Source organism: Pan paniscus, chromosome 15 (genome assembly GCF_029289425.2).
Source record: "Pan paniscus chromosome 15, NHGRI_mPanPan1-v2.0_pri, whole genome shotgun sequence".
In the NCBI taxonomy this organism is placed as follows: Eukaryota; Metazoa; Chordata; class Mammalia; order Primates; family Hominidae; genus Pan; species Pan paniscus.
The window spans coordinates 106,399,942-106,414,436 of record NC_073264.2 but is presented as its reverse complement, the minus strand read 5'-3'; the positions used below and the strand labels follow the sequence as shown (position 1 = coordinate 106,414,436).

The 14,495-nt window shown below is 54.5% G+C and overlaps 1 protein-coding gene and 1 long non-coding RNA gene across 10 annotated transcripts in view; both read left to right on the top strand.

The window, feature by feature from the left end:
- BRF1 (BRF1 RNA polymerase III transcription initiation factor subunit) overlaps positions 1 to 14,495 on the top strand; it is a 99,057-nt gene that overhangs the window by 73,000 nt on the left and 11,562 nt on the right. For all 9 annotated transcript variants that reach the window (XM_034938298.2, XM_063596429.1, XM_003806985.5 and 6 more), the window contains 6 exons: positions 879 to 1,028; positions 2,349 to 2,442; positions 4,502 to 4,628; positions 4,972 to 5,011; positions 5,101 to 5,193; positions 13,728 to 13,994. In XM_034938298.2, coding sequence (XP_034794189.2) covers positions 879 to 1,028; positions 2,349 to 2,442; positions 4,502 to 4,628; positions 4,972 to 5,011; positions 5,101 to 5,193; positions 13,728 to 13,994 — 771 coding nt within the window. The remainder of the gene's footprint in view (positions 1 to 878; positions 1,029 to 2,348; positions 2,443 to 4,501; positions 4,629 to 4,971; positions 5,012 to 5,100; positions 5,194 to 13,727; positions 13,995 to 14,495) is intronic.
- Positions 5,200 to 6,657, top strand: LOC134729010 (uncharacterized). Its single transcript, XR_010109847.1, has 2 exons — positions 5,200 to 5,614; positions 5,704 to 6,657. It is a non-coding gene; the product is annotated as an uncharacterized LOC134729010 (long non-coding RNA).

Below are 14,495 nucleotides of genomic sequence, written 5' to 3'. Positions count from 1 at the left end.
TTTAGTTGTGGGTGCACAGCGGGTGTGTGTATTTATGGGGCACGTGAGTTGTCTTGATGCGTGCATGCAGTGTGTAACAATCACATCAGGGTAAATGGGACATCTTTCACCTCAAGCGTTTATCCTTCGTGTTACGGACACCCTCAGCTGGAAAGGGGAGCCGCGTCGTGGGTATGAATGGATGCAAGTCATAGCCACCTGAGCCTGGTGGGGCACAGCAGGGCCCTGTGGAGTCACATCCCGGCCTCATGCTCAGCATAGGGGAGCACTGCTTAGGTCCATGCAGTCGCTCAGGGCCCAGGCTGCACAGCGCCCAGCCTGTCCTGCTCCAGGCACTCCCCCGTGGCACTGTGCCGTGCTGGCAGAGGTGCACAGCGCCAGGCCTCAGTGTGCACACACAGCCCCCGTGGCACCGCCATGCTGGTAGAGATGCCAGAAGTGGGCCCTCCTCTCACCCATGAGTGTCAGCTGATGCCGGCCGGCTGGCGACTTGTGTACCCAGCCCACGCCTGTCTTGCTCTAAGAGTCCCGGGACCGTTGTTGGGGGTGGTGCTGTCTGCATGGTCTGGAGGGAAGGCTGCTGGGCGTGCGCCCCTCTGTGTCCTGAGCAGGGCGGCCATGCAGTAGGAGCACGCTGCCTGGCCCTAGTGTCTGCAGCAGGCTGGCTGGCAGCAGGTGGCCAGTGGCTCTCCTGGGTTTGGTGCGATGGCTGCCCTAGCTGAGGGTCAGAGAGGCTTTGTCCAGGGGAGGGGGACTGGTGGGGGGCCTGGGGGCCTGGAAAGACAAGTGCAGGTTGCCCCACCCCTGGGCTGTGTGGGCCGCCTGTGCACGTGCCATGGCACATGGAGGTGGGCACTGAGGTGCTATGTCTGCCGCAGACCCGTGCCTGTATATTCCACGCTTTGCGCACCTGCTGGAATTCGGGGAGAAGAACCACGAGGTGTCCATGACTGCCCTGAGGCTCCTACAGAGGATGAAGCGGGACTGGATGCACACAGGCCGGCGCCCCTCGGGCCTCTGTGGAGCAGGTACAGCGGGCCCTGCCCGCCTGGGGGATGCTGGCCTGGGTCCTGGCTTTCACACTTTCCTGACTCCTGAGTGCTGGTGGGCTGTGCCGTATGTTTGCAGAGCACTGAGAGCTGCCTCCAGCCTCCCGGGGCTGACACTGGCCTGGCCCACCGGGGTCCTCAGCCCTCCAGGACCTCCTGGCTGCCCCGTTGGCCTCTGCGTGTCCTGGCATAAGGGGCAGAACCCTCAGGGCAGAGCGGCCTTGACCCCAGGTTGCCTACTTCTGGGGTGCGGCTGCATGGCCATCCCTGCCCGTGGTCTTGTGGGGCCCGGCTTCTGACGCGGATAGTGGTGTGGCCTCTCTCTTCTGAGATGCTAGGTTGTTGCTCATGAGGGTGCCACAGGGCTGTCAGGCTGTCCCCCGCCCCCAGCTGGGCGATTGTTCTAGTTGGACCTCTGTGACCCCCCAGGTTGCAGCTGTCACTCAGACTCTCACTTTGCCCTTGGTGCTGGTGGGTGGATGTGGCCGTGGCCTGGTCAACTACCCCAACTCCGGAATTGGAGCCCCAGGTCGGAAGGGCCCTCACTCCTCATCAGGGCCGTTACCCTCGTGCCCACAGAGTCCACTCTACCCAGCAGGCCAGGTACCAGCATCCCTGCACTGCAGGATTCAGTCCACCTGAGAAGCCGTTCCATCTGCACACATGATCTCCATGTTTGCACTGGAGGTTCTGGGCCCACTGTGGCCTTGGTGAACCTGTGTCAGCTGCCAGCTGTGGCCTCGCCCCTTTCCTGCACAGCCTGGCTCCGCATCCTCAGAATCCCCAGCTCCCATCACAAGCTGTGTTTCCCGCACAGTCATCTTAGAGTTAGTTTGTTTGCTTTGAGGGATTACGTGAAGCTCTCGGAAACCTTCATTTTAATTTTCCTTGATTTGAAAATGGAATGGGGCGCAGCCACCACCCACAATAAGATAGAGAGGGTCTTGTCGTTCAGGAATAGCCATGCCAAGTGAGGGTCTCACTGCCTGGCACAGACACGTCTTCCCAGGCCATCATCTCCGTGACCGGGATCCGCAGTGTTGTCCTGGGCCGCCACAGATGTTGCCCTGGTTCCCGGCCATGGTTGACGGGGCCCGTCCAGGTCATCATCTCCGTGACCGGGATCCGCAGTGTTGTCCTGGGCCACCACAGATGTCGCCCTGGTTCCCAGCCGTGGTTGACGAAGCCCATCCAGGTCATCATCTCCCTGACCGGGATCTGCAGTGTTGTCCTGGGCCACCACAGATGTTGCCCTGGTTCCCAGCCGTGGTTGACGAGGCCTGTCTCGTTGCCTTCCAGCGCTCCTGGTTGCAGCCAGAATGCATGACTTCAGGAGGACTGTGAAGGAGGTCATCAGTGTGGTCAAAGTGTGTGAGTCCACGCTGCGGAAGAGGTGAGGGGCTCTCATTCATGGCATGGGGACCACGCAGAGGCTTCGTCAGTCCAGCTCAGGCCTGCTTGCCAGAGCAGGCGCCACCTCCCGGGACCCTGCTGTCCCCCGCCTGGCTGCTGGCCAGGACCTAGCCCAGCCCCGGTCGCACTATGGCTTGGACGTGCTGGTGGGCTGCCTCGCCTCCCTCCAGAGAGTTCCCTGCTAGTCCTTCTGGGGCCGGCCCTATCCCACGGAGGCATCCTCCTCCTCCGATCCCTGTATTTTTTTTTTTTTTTTGAGGGATTTTGCTCTGTCGCCTAGGCTGGAGTGCAATAGCGTGATCTCGGCTCACTGTAACCTCTGCCTCCCGGGTCCAAGAGATTCTCCTGCCTCAGCCTCCTGAGTAGCTGGGATTACAGGCGTGTGCCACCACGCCTGGCTAATTTTTTAGTAGAGATGGGGTCTCACCATGTTGGTCATGCTGGTCTTGAACTCCTGACCTCGTGATCTGCCCGTCTTGGCCTCCCAAAGTGCCGGGATTACAGGCATGAGCCACCGCGCCCCGTGTTTCTAAGTTGAGGCGGAGGGTGATGTGTAAAGTTGCCCTAAGTCACAAACAGGCATGAGGCTGTCTTTGACGTCAGAGGCCTGGTCCGTCTCCTTTTTGCTGTGGCCCGTCCTGGACTTGGAGAGCCCAGGTGACCCCTGTCCCAGTGAGAAGCCGGAGTTCCATAAGAGGCCCCCGCATCAGTGAAACGAGTGGCGTAGCAAGCCAGGCAGGCAGGGGCGGGGCTTTGCACCCCGGCTTTGCTGGGTGGTATCTGTTGGGGTTCCTCACAGCTCGCCTGCACCGCAGCCCTGTTTCATAGACTTTGACAAGGTAAATGTGACAGTGGAGTTGCTGCCACCTGTAACTGCTGTGACATTTATCACAAATCTTAAAACACAGGACTGCTGTTTTTCAGCTGAGATTGTGTCCTGTGGCATTTTCCAAAACCAGCTGTAAAGTATTTCACTTTAAACATCTGACCGTTGATTCTGTAAAAAAACCTTTGATGAAACGTGTTTGGAGGTTGTGTAGCGTGTAGAGGCGTTCGTAAGAACTGAGCCCCATGGCTCACAGGCCTGCAGGGCCCCTTCCTGCCCGACTGCCAGGTGCTGAGGTTCTAGCCCAGCCTCCTCTCTTCAGACCTTCTGAGTCTTCCGCCTAGGATTGGGGTTCTCTTGTGAGGGATGAGGGTGCCTGTGGGCCTTTCTCCTAGTGAGCAGAGGTCCGGGCAGGATCGGGTAGGGGTGGAGAAGCCGCCAGAAGGGACCTGGGCGCCGAGGGGCAAGGCCTGAGCGCCAGGCCCTGTGGAGGAACATCCGACAAGCACAGTTCAGGTATTTGTTTTTATTGTTATTTATTCATTTTTTTGACACAGATTTTCGCTCTTGCCGCCCAGGCTGGAGTACAGTGGCACGATCTTGGCTCACTGCAAGCTCCGCCTCCTGGATTCAAGCGATTCTCCGGCCTCAGCCTCCCGAGTAGCCGAGATTACAGGCTCCCACCACCATGCCCAGCTAATTTTTGTTATTTTTAATAGAGATGGGGTTTCACCATGTTGGCCTGGCTGGTCTCAAACTCCTGACCTCAGGTGATCCTACCACTTCGGCCTCCCACATGCTGGGATTACAGGCATGAGCCACTGCGCCTGGCCTTTTATTTTTTATGTATTTTTTGAGACAAAATCTCACTCTGCTGCCCAGGCTGTTGGGCAGTGGCGCTATCACAGCTCGTTACAGCCTCAACCTCCTGGGCTCAAGTGATTCTCCCTGACCTCAGCCTCCCAAGTAGCAGAAACTGCAGGTGTGCACCACCATGCCTGGCTAATTTTTTTTGTTTGTTTGTTTGGGTAGAGACAGAGTCTCACTGTGTTGCCTAGGCTGGTCTCGAAGTCTTGGACTCAAGCAATCCACCCACCTTGGGCTCCCAAAGCACTGGGATCACAGGCATGAGCCACGCCCAGGCGGAAGCTCAGTTTTAAACATCTGGTTTCAGAGCCACCAGCTCCATTTCCCATGTCTGGCTCCATTTTAGGCTCACGGAATTTGAAGACACCCCCACCAGTCAGTTGACCATTGATGAGTTCATGAAGATCGACCTGGAGGAGGAGTGCGACCCCCCCTCGTATACAGCTGGGCAGAGGAAGCTGCGGATGAAGCAGGTAGCGCCGGCCTTGGTGTCTGTCTGTGCTGGGCTTGCCAGCCTTGGGGGGAAGCCGCACACCCCGACTGGGGTTGTAGCAGAGCTGGTGCCATCCCAAAGCCTCATAGCCGCTCTTCAGTGCTATGACCAGCCAGAGCCCGAGGCTCCGGGATGCCCCTCACACAGACTCTGGGAAGTGCCACCTCTTCCCGTGGGGGACACAGGCCCATAGCTCCACCTCCACTGCTGCGTACCCCTAAGTTCTAGCAGCCTGTGGTCCCTGGGGCCCACGGGGCACCCCAGAGGCTGCGCTGTGCACCAGGGCCTCCCTTCACGAAGCCTCTTGCCCTGTTCCCTTTCAGCTTGAACAAGTCCTGTCAAAAAAACTGGAGGAGGTTGAAGGTAACCAACCGATCTTCCCATGCAGTGCTTCTGTTTTGTTGGGAAAATTGATTTTATGCTGACTTTTTGCTTTTAACTTATGACTTCAGGTGAAATATCCAGTTACCAGGATGCAATTGAGATTGAACTAGAAAACAGCCGGCCAAAGGCCAAGGGGGGCCTGGCCAGCCTGGCAAAAGATGGTGAGTCCACTGTGCCCGGCCCCTATTCAGACCTTTAAAATGTGCTAGAGTCTCAGCAGATCTCTTCAGGATCAGAAAAAGACCTGGAAAGGGAAGGGGATTATCTACAGAATGTAAGTTTACCACCGGGCATGGTGGCTCACGCCTGTAATCCCAGCACTTTAGGAGGCTGAGGCAGGCGGATCACGAGGTCAGGACATGGAGACCATCCCGGCCAACATGGTGAAACCCTGTCTCTACTACAAATACAAAAATTAGCTGGGCGTGGTGGTGCGCACCTGTAGTCCCAGCTCCACGGGAGGCTGAGGCAGGATAATCACTTGAACCTGGGAGGTGGAGGTAGCAGTGAGCCAAGATCGCACCACGGCACTCCAGCCTGGGTGACAGAGCGAGACTCCGTCTCAAACAAAAAAAAAAGAATGTAAGTTTCCCCTACAAAAGACAGCTTTGCGGGGCCATTTCAAAATATGTCAAAGATATTTTGGGGTAAAATATTTTTATTTCTTTCAGGGCCTGCTACCTGTCATTGATGTTGTACTAGAGTCAGGTTGGAATTTGGTATCTGTTGCTACAAAGTCTGGTCAATCATCAGATCTGTGTTTTGATGTTAATGCTGATGAGCTGTGCCTGAACTCCAAAGGGAGGGGGTATAAGCGGGTATAATGAGGCGTGTCTGACCCCGCCCCCACTTCCCATCATGGTCTGAACTAGCTTTTCAGGTTTCTTTGAAATCTCCTTGGCCAAGAGAAGGGATCCATTTGGTTGGTTGTGGGGCTTAGAATCTTGTTTTTGATTTGTATTCTGTACTGTGTATTTTCACTTGGGGGTTAATAGGAGCCACGGGAGGGCCTGAGAACAGAGGCAGGAGGTAGGGAGGCTGTTGCAGGAACCCAGGGTGAGAGACCTGGCCCAGCCTGGTCGAACTCTGGAGGTACTTTTGGGGCAGAGCCAACAGTCCAGGGAATGTGCATGTCCCGGGAATGTGGCAGCCGGAGCCGCCAAGGCTCCTGGCACCTGCGGCCTGGGCCCACTTGCCCGGGGAGGGGCTTCTGAGAGGCTGCTCTGTCCAGAGGTCATCGTCCACTGACATCTGCTCTCTGGGGATCAGGTGCTTTCCCCCAAGGAGCCATTCCTCACCATGGGGACCCCTCCGGGACTCAGTGCTAGCCAGGAATCTTGTATTGGAACACATTCAGAAGAAAGCAGTCTAAGACTAGGGAGTGGGTCAAGCATGGTGGTTCATGCCTGTAATCGCAGCACTTTGGGAGGCAAATACAGGAGGACTGCTTGAGCAGAGTTCAAGACCAGCCTGGTCAGCATAGTGAGACCCCATCCCTACAAAAAATAAAAAAATTAGCTGGGCGTGGGAGTGTGCACCTGTAGTCCCAGCTCCTCGGGAGGCTGAGGCCGGAGGATCACTTGAACCCAGGAGTTCGATGTGCAGTGAGCTATGATTGCACCACTGTATTCCAGCCTGGGCAGCAGAGCCAGACCCTGTCCCCAGTATACACACACACAAAATCCAGAGTGGGATGTTTTAAGATGAGTTTTGCCAACCTTAAAGGAAGAAGCAGAGGCAAAATTAATCTACATAATTTATTTGGGTCAAGCTTGAGGATTGCAGCCAGGGAGGACATATCCCATTGCCCTGAATATGCACTCTGGTGAGCAGCAGTTACACATGGACTTTTTCTTTTTTTGGAGACAGAGGCTCACTCTGTCACCCAGGCTGGAGTGCAGTTGCATAATCTCAGCTCACCACAACCTCCACCCTGTAGTTTGAAGCAATTCTCCTGCCTCACCCTCCTGAGTAGCTGGGATTACAGGCATGCGCCACCATGCCCAGCTAGTTTTTGTATTTTTTGTAGAAACAGGGTTTCGCCACGTTGGCCAGGCTGATCTCAAACTCCTGATCTCAAGTGATCTGTCCACCTTGGCCCGCCAAAGTGCGGGATTACAGGAGTGAGCCAGCCTTAGCTACAGATGGATTTTTAAAGGCAAAAAGGGACAGTGATTGGATAGATACAAAGTTGTCTGTCGGGAATTCTCATTGGCTTACAATAGTAACGTTCATTCGTGATTGGCTGTACATCGTTAAACTATTGGGTGCGGCATTATTGGGTTAGTTTAGAGCTACTTGTGGCAACAGCAAGTGGTTTCAAGAAATGAACACGTAGCTCAAGGGGGAGGAGTCACATTCCTCCCGTGAAAGTTCTTTTCTCAGTCTTTTAAATTTACCATTGGGTGATTTTTAACAGCCTTATTGAGGTGTAATTGCCATATGAAAACTGCTCATATTTAAAATGTGCCCTTTAATTTCTGAACTTTGATGTCTGCACACACCTGTGAAGCCATAGTGACAACCAAGAAGACCCACAGATCTGTGGCTCCCACGGGGTCCACAGGCCCTTGGTCACCACCCGCCCTCCTGCCCCAGGCCACCAGTGAGCTACTTTTTGTCACGATAAATTAGTTGTATTCTGTAGAATTCCATAGGAGTAGGATCACATAGTATATGTTTTTCCCTTCGGCTTTTTTCACAGTGTAATTATGTTGAGTCACGCGTCAATGGTTTGTTCATTTGTGTTGTGGCGTGGCAGTCGGTAGTCCTTCAGCACGCTGAGGGTGTGTGTTGAGTCACGCATCAATGGTTTGCTCGTGTGTGTTGTGGCGTGGCAGTCGGTAGTCCTTCAGCACGCTGAGGGTGTGTGTTGAGTCACGCATCAATGGTTTGCTCGTGTGTGTTGTGGCGTGGCAGTCGGTAGTCCTTCAGCACGCTGAGGGTGTGTGTTGAGTCACGCATCAATGGTTTGTTCGTTTGTATTGTGTGGCAGTCGGTAGTCCTTCAGCACGCTGAGGGTGTGTGTTGAGTCACGCATCAATGGTTTGCTCGTGTGTGTTGTGGCGTGGCAGTCGGTAGTCCTTCAGCACGCTGAGGGTGTGTGTTGAGTCACGCATCAATGGTTTGTTCGTTTGTATTGTGTGGCAGTCGGTAGTCCTTCAGCACGCTGAGGGTGTGTGTTGAGTCACGCATCAATGGTTTGCTCGTGTGTGTTGTGGCGTGGCAGTCGGTAGTCCTTCAGCACGCTGAGGGTGTGTGTTGAGTCACGCATCAATGGTTTGTTCGTTTGTATTGTGTGGCAGTCGGTAGTCCTTCAGCACGCTGAGGGTGTGTGTTGAGTCACGCATCAATGGTTTGCTCGTGTGTGTTGTGGCGTGGCAGTCGGTAGTCCTTCAGCACGCTGAGGGTGTGTTTTGAGTCACGCATCAATGGTTTGTTCGTTTGTATTGTGTGGCAGTCGGTAGTCCTTCAGCACGCTGAGGGTGTGTGTTGAGTCACACATCAATGGTTTGTTCATTTGTGTTGTGGCGTGGCAGTCGGTCGTCCTTCAGCACGCTGAGGGTGTGTGTTGAGTCACGCATCAATGGTTTGCTCGTGTGTGTTGTGGCGTGGCAGTCGGTAGTCCTTCAGCACGCTGAGGGTGTGTGTTGAGTCACGCATCAATGGTTTGCTCGTGTGTGTTGTGGCGTGGCAGTCGGTAGTCCTTCAGCACGCTGAGGGTGTGTGTTGAGTCACGCATCAATGGTTTGCTCGTGTGTGTTGTGGCGTGGCAGTCGGTAGTCCTTCAGCACGCTGAGGGTGTGTGTTGAGTCACGCATCAATGGTTTGTTCGTTTGTATTGTGTGGCAGTCGGTAGTCCTTCAGCACGCTGAGGGTGTGTGTTGAGTCACGCATCAATGGTTTGCTCGTGTGTGTTGTGGCGTGGCAGTCGGTAGTCCTTCAGCACGCTGAGGGTGTGTGTTGAGTCACGCATCAATGGTTTGTTCGTTTGTATTGTGTGGCAGTCGGTAGTCCTTCAGCACGCTGAGGGTGTGTGTTGAGTCACGCATCAATGGTTTGCTCGTGTGTGTTGTGGCGTGGCAGTCGGTAGTCCTTCAGCACGCTGAGGGTGTGTGTTGAGTCACGCATCAATGGTTTGTTCGTTTGTATTGTGTGGCAGTCGGTAGTCCTTCAGCACGCTGAGGGTGTGTGTTGAGTCACGCATCAATGGTTTGCTCGTGTGTGTTGTGGCGTGGCAGTCGGTAGTCCTTCAGCACGCTGAGGGTGTGTGTTGAGTCACGCATCAATGGTTTGTTCGTTTGTATTGTGTGGCAGTCGGTAGTCCTTCAGCACGCTGAGGGTGTGTGTTGAGTCACACATCAATGGTTTGTTCATTTGTGTTGTGGCGTGGCAGTCGGTCGTCCTTCAGCACGCTGAGGGTGTGTGTTGAGTCACGCATCAATGGTTTGCTCGTGTGTGTTGTGGCGTGGCAGTCGGTAGTCCTTCAGCACGCTGAGGGTGTGTGTTGAGTCACGCATCAATGGTTTGCTCGTGTGTGTTGTGGCGTGGCAGTCGGTAGTCCTTCAGCACGCTGAGGGTGTGTTTTGAGTCACGCATCAATGGTTTGTTCGTTTGTATTGTGTGGCAGTCGGTAGTCCTTCAGCACGCTGAGGGTGTGTGTTGAGTCACACATCAATGGTTTGTTCATTTGTGTTGTGGCGTGGCAGTCGGTCGTCCTTCAGCACGCTGAGGGTGTGTGTTGAGTCACGCATCAATGGTTTGCTCGTGTGTGTTGTGGCGTGGCAGTCGGTAGTCCTTCAGCACGCTGAGGGTGTGTGTTGAGTCACGCATCAATGGTTTGCTCGTGTGTGTTGTGGCGTGGCAGTCGGTAGTCCTTCAGCACGCTGAGGGTGTGTGTTGAGTCACGCATCAATGGTTTGTTCGTTTGTATTGTGTGGCAGTCGGTAGTCCTTCAGCACGCTGAGGGTGTGTGTTGAGTCACACATCAATGGTTTGTTCATTTGTGTTGTGGCGTGGCAGTCGGTCGTCCTTCAGCACGCTGAGGGTGTGTGTTGAGTCACGCATCAATGGTTTGCTCGTGTGTGTTGTGGCGTGGCAGTCGGTAGTCCTTCAGCACGCTGAGGGTGTGTGTTGAGTCACGCATCAATGGTTTGCTCGTGTGTGTTGTGGCGTGGCAGTCGGTAGTCCTTCAGCACGCTGAGGGTGTGTGTTGAGTCACGCATCAATGGTTTGTTCGTTTGTGTTGTGTGGCAGTTGGTAGTCCTTCAGCACGCTGAGGGTGTGTGTTGAGTCACACATCAATGGTTTGTTCATTTGTGTTGTGGCGTGGCAGTCGGTCGTCCTTCAGCACGCTGAGGGTGTGTGTTGAGTCACGCATCAATGGTTTGCTCGTGTGTGTTGTGGCGTGGCAGTCGGTAGTCCTTCAGCACGCTGAGGGTGTGTGTTGAGTCACGCATCAATGGTTTGCTCGTGTGTGTTGTGGCGTGGCAGTCGGTAGTCCTTCAGCACGCTGAGGGTGTGTGTTGAGTCACGCATCAATGGTTTGTTCGTTTGTATTGTGTGGCAGTCGGTAGTCCTTCAGCACGCTGAGGGTGTGTGTTGAGTCACACATCAATGGTTTGTTCATTTGTGTTGTGGCGTGGCAGTCGGTCGTCCTTCAGCACGCTGAGGGTGTGTGTTGAGTCACGCATCAATGGTTTGCTCGTGTGTGTTGTGGCGTGGCAGTCGGTAGTCCTTCAGCACGCTGAGGGTGTGTGTTGAGTCACGCATCAATGGTTTGCTCGTGTGTGTTGTGGCGTGGCAGTCGGTAGTCCTTCAGCACGCTGAGGGTGTGTGTTGAGTCACGCATCAATGGTTTGTTCGTTTGTATTGTGTGGCAGTCGGTAGTCCTTCAGCACGCTGAGGGTGTGTGTTGAGTCACACATCAATGGTTTGTTCATTTGTGTTGTGGCGTGGCAGTCGGTCGTCCTTCAGCACGCTGAGGGTGTGTGTTGAGTCACGCATCAATGGTTTGCTCGTGTGTGTTGTGGCGTGGCAGTCGGTAGTCCTTCAGCACGCTGAGGGTGTGTGTTGAGTCACGCATCAATGGTTTGCTCGTGTGTGTTGTGGCGTGGCAGTTGGTGGTCCTTCAGCACGCTGAGGGTGTGTGTTGAGTCACGCATCAATGGTTTGCTCGTGTGTGTTGTGGCGTGGCAGTCGGTAGTCCTTCAGCACACTGAGGGTGTGTGTTGAGTCACACATCAATGGTTTGTTCATTTGTGTTGTGGCGTGGCAGTCGGTCGTCCTTCAGCACGCTGAGGGTGTGTGTTGAGTCACGCATCAATGGTTTGCTCGTCTGTGTTGTGGCGTGGCAGTCGGTAGTCCTTCAGCACACTGAGGGTGTGTGTTGAGTCACACATCAATGTTTTGTTCATTTGTGTTGTGGCGTGGCAGTCGGTCGTCCTTCAGCACGCTGAGGGTGTGTGTTGAGTCACGCATCAATGGTTTGCCCGTCTGTGTTGTGGCGTGGCAGTCGGTAGTCCTTCAGCACACTGAGGGTGTGTGTTGAGTCACACATCAATGGTTTGTTCATTTGTGTTGTGGCATGGCAGTCGGTCGTCCTTCAGCACGCTGAGGGTGTGTGTTGAGTCACGCATCAGTGGTTTGTTCGTGTTGTGGCGTGGCAGTCGGTAGTCCTTCAGCACGCTGAGGGTGTGTGTTGAGTCACGCATCAATGGTTTGCTCGTGTGTGTTGTGGCGTGGCAGTCGGTAGTCCTTCATCACGCTGAGGGTGTGTGTTGAGTCACGCATCAATGGTTTGCTCGTTTGTGTTGTGGCGTGGCAGTCGGTAGTCCTTCAGCACCCTGAGGGTGTGTGTTAAGTCACGCATCAATGGTTTGCTCGTTTGTGTTGTGGCGTGGCAGTCGGTAGTCCTTCAGCACGCTGAGGGTGTGTGTTGAGTCACGCATCAATGGTTTGCTCGTGTGTGTTGTGGCGTGGCAGTCGGTAGTCCTTCAGCACGCTGAGGGTGTGTGTTGAGTCAGACATCAATGGTTTGTTCATTTGTGTTGTGGCGTGGCAGTCGGTGGTCCTTCAGCACGGTGAGGGTGTGTGTTGAGTCACGCATCAATGGTTTGTTCGTGTTGTGGTGTGGCAGTCGGTAGTCCTTCAGCACGCTGAGGGTGTGTGTTGAGTCACGCATCAATGGTTTGTTCGTTTGTATGGTGTGGCAGTCGGTAGTCCTTCAGCACGCTGAGGGTGTGTAGCCATTCATCTGTTGGAGGACATTGCACGTTTGAGGCTGTTTCAGATGCGCTCATGAACACTCGTGTACAAGTCCTTGTGTGGACGTTGATTTCCTTTTGGGTCAATTGCTGAGGAGTGAAATTGCTGGGTTATGTGAAAGGCAAGTGTGTATGTCTTTTTTTGTTGTTTTGAGACAGGGTCTTACTCTGTCACCCAGAGTGGAGTGCAATAGTTCCATCATAGCTCACTGCAGTGTCAACCTGGGCTCAAGCAACCCTCCCATCTCAGCCTCCCAAGTAGCTGGGACTGCAGGCGGGCACCACCACACCCAGATAATTTTTACATTTCTTCATAGTGACAGGATCTTGCTGTGTTGCCCAGGCTGGTCTGGAACTCCTGGGCTCAAGTGGGCGGCCACGAACTGCCTGTCTTTAAGAAATGATCAGGTTGTCAGCCAGGCGCAGAGCCTCACGCCTGTAATCCCAGCACTTTGGGAGGCTGAGGTGGGCAGATCACAAGGTCAGGAGATCAAGACCATCCTGGCTAACACAGTGAAACCCCGTCTCTTCTAAAAATGCAAAAAATTAGCCGGGTGTGGTGGCAGGCGCCTGTAGTCCCAGCTACTCAGGAGGCCAAGGCAGGAGAATGGCGTGAACCCGGGAGGCGGAGCTTGCAGTGAGCCGAGATCGCGTCACTGCACTCCAGCCTGGGCGACAGAGCGAGACTCCATCTCAAAAAGAAAAAAAAGAACTGATCAGGTTGTCTTCAAAGGGTTAGCACCATGCGTGGAAGTGCGAGGGAGCGTGTTCCCCCTGTCTGGGAAGTGCGGCCTGGTTTTCTTTTCAGGGCTAGACATTCTGGTGGTTGTGAAGGAGGAGCTTGGGGTGGTTTCATTTGCATTTCCTTCAGGACTGGAGGTCTTTGTATATGTTCGTTTACACCAATATGTCGTCTTTGCCGGAGCGTTTGTTCAGATCTTTTTCCATTTTTTAATTGGGTTGTGTTTTCTTGTGAAGTTTTGGGAATTCTTCATCTGTTCTAGATTTAAGTCCTTTATCAGTTGCGAGATTTGCAGATAAGCCTGTGGGCTGTCTTCATTGTCTTAACGATGTCTTTCAAAGGGCAGTTCTTAATTTTTTGGAAATCCGTTTTATCAGTGTTTTATGGATTCTGCTTTTAGAACCATTAGAAATGTTTGCCTTATCCAAGGTCACAAAGTTTTTCTTTTATGTTTTTGTCTGAAATGTCTGTACTTTAACTCTCCCCCAGGTCTGTGATCTGCTTTGAGCTAACTTCCGCCTGCAGTGCGAGGTGCGGGCTGAGGCTCGTTCTTTGGCACCTGACCGCCAGGCACCGTGCACTGACAGCCGTTCTATGGGTTACCTGGCAGCTTGGTAGCATTGTTTTTTGTCACAAAAGCGGGCACCTGGCCCTCTGCCTGGCTAACAGGTGGATTGTGTACACCTAGGCTCCACCGAGGACACCGCGTCCAGCTTGTGTGGCGAGGAGGACACGGAGGACGAGGAGCTGGAAGCCGCGGCCAGCCACCTGAACAAAGACTTATACCGGGAGCTCCTTGGTGGCGCCCCCGGCAGCTCGGAAGCAGCAGGAAGCCCCGAGTGGGGCGGCAGACCTCCGGCCCTGGGGTCCCTGCTGGACCCCCTCCCCACTGCAGCCAGCCTGGGCATCTCAGACTCCATCCGCGAATGCATCTCCTCTCAGAGCAGCGACCCCAGTGAGTTCTGATGGGGCCCTGGGGGGTGCTGAGGTCATCGGGAGAGCTTTCAGGCGTGTCCCTCTCATGGGGAGAGCCGGATGCTGCCATCCTCTGTCGGGAGGTGTGGTGTTCTCGGGCGGTGGGCTTGGGTGTTGGCACCACCAGTCCCCCCAATGGGGCTGTGTGGGCGTCAGTGGTCCTGGCGTGAAGAATTGGGTGTGTGCCGACGCCGGAATGCAGTGAGTCTCGTCACCCTCACTGGGACCGCCTTCAGGTCACAGGGGCCACGGAGAATGGAGCCCACAAGTTGTGTCCAGGAGTCCCATGGGGCAGCTCCACCCCTCATCCGCTTGTCCAACATGGTCGGGGGAACGTCACTTGCTGAGCTTGGGCATGGCAATGACGAGGCACCCCTGCCGCATAGTGCCCAGGCCAGGCCACCGTGCCCATCTTGCCCCCCGCACCCTGCCCGTATGGCTGGGAGCTCTAGGAGATAGGTGGGTCCCGTCCCCCATCCCT